General features: G+C 30.8%; 1 protein-coding gene across 2 annotated transcripts; it reads left to right on the top strand.

Annotated features, from left to right (window-relative positions):
- The first annotated feature begins 879 nt into the window (after window positions 1-879).
- LOC145587385 (inositol diphosphatase DSP4-like) lies at window positions 880-5,854 on the top strand. Of its 2 annotated transcripts, XM_081644119.1 has the most exons (6): window positions 880-1,409; window positions 1,732-1,825; window positions 3,208-3,357; window positions 5,221-5,278; window positions 5,381-5,424; window positions 5,547-5,854. In XM_081644119.1, the coding sequence occupies exons 1-6, from the start codon at window positions 1,069-1,071 to the stop codon at window positions 5,733-5,735; spliced, it is 876 nt and encodes a 291-aa protein (XP_081500245.1). In that variant the 5' UTR covers window positions 880-1,068; the 3' UTR covers window positions 5,736-5,854. The 2 variants fall into 2 exon arrangements, with proteins under 2 accessions (XP_081500245.1, XP_081500246.1); XM_081644120.1 differs by lacking the exon at window positions 3,208-3,357 and having other exon boundaries at window positions 885-1,409.
- Window positions 5,855-7,159: the final 1,305 nt, after the last annotated feature.

The raw sequence follows: 7,159 nt of genomic DNA, 5'->3' as shown, positions 1-7,159 counted from the left end.
CGAGATGGGGCTGTGAGATAAAGATCGATGTTATTATTAAAATTAAAATATTTTTGTGAAGTGAGCACAACCTTACTTTGAATTTGTTGTCTTTACACTAAACATAACATTTAAGCTCTAGTTTAGCTTGGTCATAGTCTTTCTAATCTATTGGAATTTTTGAATTGGAATGATTGACGCTTATATTAATTTGATTAAAGTTTGACCGTATTTTACCCAATACATAAGAAAAATCTTAATAGTTTCCAAAATTTTGTTGATGTACCATAAAATATTGGAGTACTAGTTTTCAGTAATTAAATATGATTCCAAGATCCCCTGACAAGTTGAAATCAAATGAAAGATCTAAACCAAGGCTCTGTTCACTTCAACTCATTTTTGAAGAACTGAAATTATTGTTACTGAAGTGAAATTATTTTTTTACTAATTCTCTATTATATTTTTTTTCTTTAACTTACTAATTTTTACTAAATTAGGGTGTGTTTTATTCACCTGTTTTATCACAACTTATCTGAATTTAACATAATTTATTTGTATTTATTAAATCTTATTTTAGTTATAATTTGAATTTGGACAACCCTTATCAGAACTTATTTTTCCTGAACTGAACTTATCAAACTTTAATTAAGTGACAACAAGATGAATAGAACACACTGTTACTAAACAAAACTTAATTTTAATAAACTGAAATTATTTTTACCTAATGCTCCACATTATTTTGTTAAAAGAATTGAACCGGATATAAGCTAATCCTCACCATAAATTGACTCCTAGTACGAATAGTAGTTATTTTTGCGGTTAAAACTCAAAAGTCAAAAAATTCGTTTATACTTGCATTAATATTCCTCCCATTGATTGTCCTCTCTTTTCTACATTGCCGTCTCTCTGTTTTCAAATCCCCTTTTTTTTCTCTCTCTAAAAACAAAAACACTTTCTCTGTCCTCCTTTTCCAGCCAACTCTATATAAACCCCTTCATTGACGCCAAACTCATTTCACACCGCGCATTTTCAATTCCTTCTTCCTTTTTCTTTCAAAAATCAACACTAAAAAAAATACTTTCAAAAAATATGAAGGTTGAAAGATCATCATCTTCACCTAAGTGTGGTGATTGTGGTAATTGCAAAACCATCTTCGTCGTCGACACCGATAACAACAAGCAGGAATATAATAAGCACCTTTATAATACTAATCCATCCATGTCGCTCCTCTTTCCGAAAGGCGAAGACGAAGATGCTAATAATGTTGGTATTTTGGATAATGTTAATCACGATTACTATGATGATCTTAAAGATCACTTCTTCGTTCCGCCATTGAATTTTTCATTTGTTGACAATGACGTCTTTCGGTCCGGCTTCCCCGAACCTCCCAATTTTCCTTTCCTTCAATCTTTAGGTCTTCGTTCTATTATGTAAGTTTTGCGTATTCTCTCTGTTTATTTTCTGTTAATCTAACCATCCGTAACCATCGGTCAAAGTTTCTGGTTGAGTTGGTACTTTAACAATTCAACTATTTCTTTTAAACGTTCTGGTTTAAAGTATCTAGTCAAACTTTTAATTGACTATTATTCCGTATTATAATCAGTTTATGAAGTACTACAAGATATGATATTTAATGATTAAATTGTTCATAATTTTGCTTAGTAATAATATTGACATTGTTCTTGCTACAATTTGATCTTAGAAATAAAATATGCTCTAATTATGTTTTTTTGTTGATTAAATTGGTCCTAGATATTTGTGCCCGGAACCATATCCTGAGACGAATTTGGAGTTCATCAAGAATAATGGAATCAAGTTATACCAATTTGGAATTGAAGGACACAAGGTAACAACTTGTTTTTATTTGCATCTCTATATTTAATTATCTATGGTCGAATTAATAAGTAGAGTTTAGATGTATGCAATCTTACCTTGCTATTGTTGACATTCTTAAATTTGAGTTGTCAATTTGAATTTTTTGATTTGAAATGATTTATTTAGATTAGATTAGATTCGATTCAAATCACAACAGTTTACGACAACCTTTGATCTCGAGTTGAGACATTATTTCTTTTGTTTGCCGAGAAGAATTATCCATACGCGGTATTCAGCACTCAAATTCGACACACTACGTGCCACTTGTCATCTTCTAATTGGTTATAATCTTCTAGAATCTTTTTAAATGTATAATAATAGCATATTTACTTTCAGTCATAAACCAGTCATTTAAATTGTACTTTGATTGTCATAATCAAAAGATTTATACTCATCTTTGTTAAAATGGTATGTTTAAAGAAAGCTAACTAAGATTGGTCATAATTTTTTTTATTTTTATGATGTAATTAAAATGGTCCTAATATTTATTTGTAAAGAGGAATATATCGGTCTATTTGTCGATTGCTGCGACAACTAAAAATTATAATCAAAGAAGGATTTTTTTAAAAAAGAGTGATGAAAAAGGAGGATCTTTAAAAATAGAAAATGGAATATTCCTTCAGGGTGTTTATGTATGTACTAGCTAGTGTACATATTTTTGAAAATTTATGTGTTTCAGTAACGTTTTGTAGTCTTGTCACATGCTATCATAGAATGAGCATGGAATATTTCTGTCCTATTGAAATCGTCTGCTCTATGATTGGTTCTTTATTCGCCTCCTTTGTAGATTTTTTTTTTTTTTTTTAAAAAAATTTTAATTTGAATTTCCCTTTTAGCCAGTTGCCATTGTAGATTTGTAGTACATGCTTGAATAGATGTTTTTATGATCAATTCTACTCTTAAAGTGTCTCAAGTTGAAAAGGTAGAACTTACATGTTGTTACTTGTTATTATTCATGCTACTTTTATTAGTTACGCAATATCTTCTTGGTTGTACGATTGATCAGGTGAATTAGTTGTAATTATCTTTAGAGAGAAGTTCTAATGCATTAACACAACAGTCGTTATAAGATTTTGAATTGGCTGCAGTATTTCAATTCACTTAAATTTAAAAGTTATCGTGACGTGTATGAACTTACTTTTAAAGGATTTGAAATTTTTTTTTTTTAGCTTTTCTAATAATTAATTTGATTAAAACCTTTTTATTTCTAAGGCGTAAAGAACAAAGCCATACATAACTGTCCACTCGCATCAATTTGGTGACATCATGTCTATGGAATTATATAATACTAGGTACTTGGTCTATGTAGATCTCATTCTAGTTTGTCATATGTGTATTTATTTCCATGTGCAGATGTCAACTAAAAATAGGGAAAATGAAGTTGAATGCTTTAGTGAATCCAACAACTCAAAGAATATGCTGATTCAATTGGTTGTTTTGAGTTTAGCCCTTGAGTGTAATGCGGCTTCACAGCCCATGGTGACTAATCAATCTCTAATCATGGTTAGCCCCTAGATTATAATTAGCTTCAACTCTTCACTTAAATAATCTCTACACTTGAAAGTACGAGTATATTTATCTAAATATGAAAACGTTTACATGATATATACTCTTGTACGTACTTTTACAAAATTCACGTGATACTTTTTACATGTAAATAACATCCAATCATCTACTCCAAAACTTTTATAATAAGCACATAGTATGAGAAACATTATGTTGTTGGGTTCTATTGAATATGTTAATATGGTAGAAGAGCTCCAATTTTTAATTTTTTTTTTTTTAAAAAAATGTTAAGGCATTAAGGGTCTTGTTAATATGATAATTTGTCCCGTTCAATGATGATTTTGTCACTTAAAATGATAAATTGTTAGCATGCTAGCTACTGTGTTCGTGTTGGTAATTACAATCAATTTATAGCTTCCAGAGTCTTCTATATGGCATATGCAATAGGAATTAAAATTGTGTGTTTAATTGGTTTTATTCATAGCCTTAAGCCCTTAAATGTTTTTCATGTGATTCAAATTGATAATTCGTGGTTAACATATAATGACCTAGAAAGAACTAAAAAACATATAATGAAAGCAATTGGCGAGAGAATTATTTTGGATAGGTTTAAAGTATAAAGTCAGTCCATTTGCAAACTAAATGCATGTGAGGAACTGAACTAATTGAAGCTGAACCGAACTGAACTGAAGTGAACTGAATAGAGATGAAATGAATATTTTATGAGAGTAGGAAATTAGGAACTGAACTGAACTGAAATTAAGTTAAAGTAAACAGGCCCTTAGAACCTCAAGGTCGTGCCCAAAAGTAGACAATTTAAATCTAATGATAAGAGAAATAATGTTTAGGAAGTTTCTAATTTACCTAGGGGTTGTTTGGTTGTCAAAGAAAAACATGGGAAGTTGAAAATCCTAGGAATTGAAATTCTTTAAAGTTATTTGGTTAACAAATTCATAGGAAGTAGAAATTCTCATGAATTTCCATTTTCCACAAAATGGGGGAAGTTAATTACCTAGGGGGACCTAGGTAAGTGGAACTTTCCATGGTAATTTCCACTTCCATTAGTTAACCAAACACTTTTTAGAATTTCCTAAGAAGTTTAAATTCATGGGAAATCAATTTTCCAAGAAATTTACAATTCCTACATTCAACCAAACGAGCCCCTAAATAATAGATGGTCCCCGAATTTGATTGATGCATGTTTTGCTGGTGTCAACTAAACTGAATAATTCAATACTTACCTCATCCATGACGAGTTAAAGTGTATAACAAAACATAGGATTTGCTTCTTTTTTCTTTTTGTGGTGGCCGGTTTAATTTATTTTTATTGCTTGAATTTTATTTAACTATGATTTTGTGGGTTCATGTTAACTGGAATCTGATCAAGCCACCACTTTATTTCCTCTTTAATTCCTTTCCCAATCACATGAAAGTTACAAATTAAATCTTTTGTACTCTTTCTTCCTTATGTTTTATATATTACTCAGTCAGCTGTAAAGGATTAATTTAAAGAAAAGAAAATAACATTTGTACAAGTAGTACTCGTATAACTTTTCTTACTTCTTCAATTCATTTGGCCAAACTTACCTGTCATATTATACACTTTTTAAAATTTTACAATTAATCATTCAATGGATGAACTTTCAATTCCATAGAGAGTTGTATAAGGGTGTTTAATTGTCTTTAGTGATTTTAATTTTGATCGATATTTGAAGTATTTGTTAAATATTCATCACTTGTACAAGTCGTACCTCTATTATTGCTTGTATTAGTGCAACCTGTATGTTTTAGTTCATTTATAGCTTGTTATAGATTGAAATAAAATTTTCGGTATTGAATTGGAAATTTAATTTCTTATAGGAACCGTTTGTGAACATCCCAGATGATGCAATACGTGAAGCTCTAAAAGTTCTCCTAGGTATGACTTATAAATAACTTCATCATGCCTGAATTTTTAATCCTAATTTCAAACTTTTCTAGTAGTTCAATCTTAACTTGTTTGTGTGTGTTTGTAATGCAGATGTAAGGAATCATCCAGTTTTGATACACTGCAAAAGAGGAAAGGTATTGCATCTTATAGCATCGATCATACGTGCTTTCGAATTCATTCGAAATATTATTGTCAAGATCTTTATAAACTAATGGTGGTTGTGTTTTGATCTCTTTCGTTTTGGTCCATTGATCAGCACCGAACAGGCTGCCTGGTGGGATGTCTGAGAAAACTACAGAAGTGGTGCCTGTCATCCATTTTCGACGAATATCAACGTTTTGCAGCAGCCAAAGCTAGAGTCTCAGATCAAAGATTTATAGAGTTGTTTGACACATCTAACTTCAAGCATCTTCCCATTTCCTTTTCTAATTCGAAAAGGTACTAATTAACCAAGCAAGTCATGGTACATACTACTGCCTTAGAATAATTTGGAGAAGGTATGAGTATGTGTTCCTTAAGCACATTTCTGCTACAAAAGGCTTATTATTCGATTTTTCGATGATACACTCGATCAATGCGGAAAAATAAAATGGCATCGTTCATTAGGCTCAAATAGCTACAATAGCTATCATACGTCTCCTCAGCTCCTCTTTTAGTCCATTTTAGTTTACGTACCATGTGTTATTTTTCTCAAAATGTAGTTAGATTTTACGTGTTGTTTGAAATTTACGTACTTATTTAGCTTAGCTTAGTACTTCATGTAACACTTCTAAGTGATGAAAGACAGTGAAAGCTTTAGGATGACAGATTGACAACTCGTCAATCTTCTCCATATTTAAATCTAGTTGTTTCTACCAATAATGATTATTATGATGAAAAAGACATCGAAAAATAATTGTATTATTCATATTACTAACCACCCCTATCTATTTGGCAAGTTGAATGTAGCAAAAATGTTGTACTCCGTAGGAAATTGAATGCTTTTTGAATGTACTTGCAAGGAGCTGTCACTGTAAGAAATCTCATCCAAGTGTAGTTCTTGTAAAAACCGAGTATGAAGGTTACGAAAATCATTGTCTTCCTCGATTTTTAGTCGATTATTAGAAGATCTCTACCCTTTCAATAGGGTAATTGCAACTGTGTAATGCTTATTGCTTTAATTTCTATGATATATGAGAATATGACATATACTGATCTTTATCCTTGAGGTGTTATTTGTATCTTCCAGAACTTAGTTTTGTGGTTTTCATTTGCTTTTATAGATGTTGACTTGGACTTGATGGAATGATGGCTTGATGGAATGATGGTTAATAATGTTCGTGGATTAGATGATGAGACTGCTGTTTTTTTGGATGTTTGAAGTGCTTATTATTAGGGAAAAAAGGGTTCTCTTCGAAATTGTTTGCATTCAGTTACCTTACGAACTACCGGACTTGCCCCAATCTCTTAGTGTTTGTTTATCACATGGTGTTAGTTGATATGAGGGTCTTTGTTCTTGTTTGTTATTGATTATGCCACGACGGAATTCTCTAACAGAATTCTGTTAGAGTTATTTCCAGAAGATTCTTCTTCTATTGTATATAAGCTAGGATGATGTAAGATTATGGTAAGAAAATCAGATTATCAATAAAATCTTCCTTAATTTTCTCTCATTTTCTCAGATTTTCTCTCTGTTTCTTCTCGTTGTTCATTTTGATTTTGATCTCAGATTTAATTGAGATCATAGAAATTCAACTTATATTTTCGTAAATAAATTAATAACTTTATCCAATCACCATCAACTGTGAACTCCACATTAATTGAAAAAATTTTAGGTTTATTTACGAAAAATATCTCAAGGAAAGAAACTTAGGAAAAAAAATTGTCACT

This window comes from Chenopodium album, chromosome 17 (assembly GCF_948465745.1).
Source record: "Chenopodium album chromosome 17, dcCheAlbu1.1, whole genome shotgun sequence".
Lineage (NCBI taxonomy): Eukaryota > Viridiplantae > Streptophyta > Magnoliopsida > Caryophyllales > Amaranthaceae > Chenopodium > Chenopodium album.
The sequence above is the reverse complement of the archived record's forward strand: the minus strand, read 5'-3'. Positions and strand labels throughout refer to the sequence as shown.

What these genes read in the sequence shown, in the direction of transcription:
- LOC145587385 (XM_081644119.1), top strand. Translation starts at nt 1,069, where the DNA reads ATGAAGGTTGAAAGATCATCATCTTCACCTAAGTGTGGTGATTGTGGT. An exon ending in TTAGGTCTTCGTTCTATTAT is followed by an intron (nt 1,410 to 1,731) that starts GTAAGTTTTGCG and finishes AATTGGTCCTAG; the next exon opens with ATATTTGTGCCCGGAACCAT. An exon ending in AGCTCTAAAAGTTCTCCTAG is followed by an intron (nt 5,279 to 5,380) that starts GTATGACTTATA and finishes TTTGTAATGCAG; the next exon opens with ATGTAAGGAATCATCCAGTT.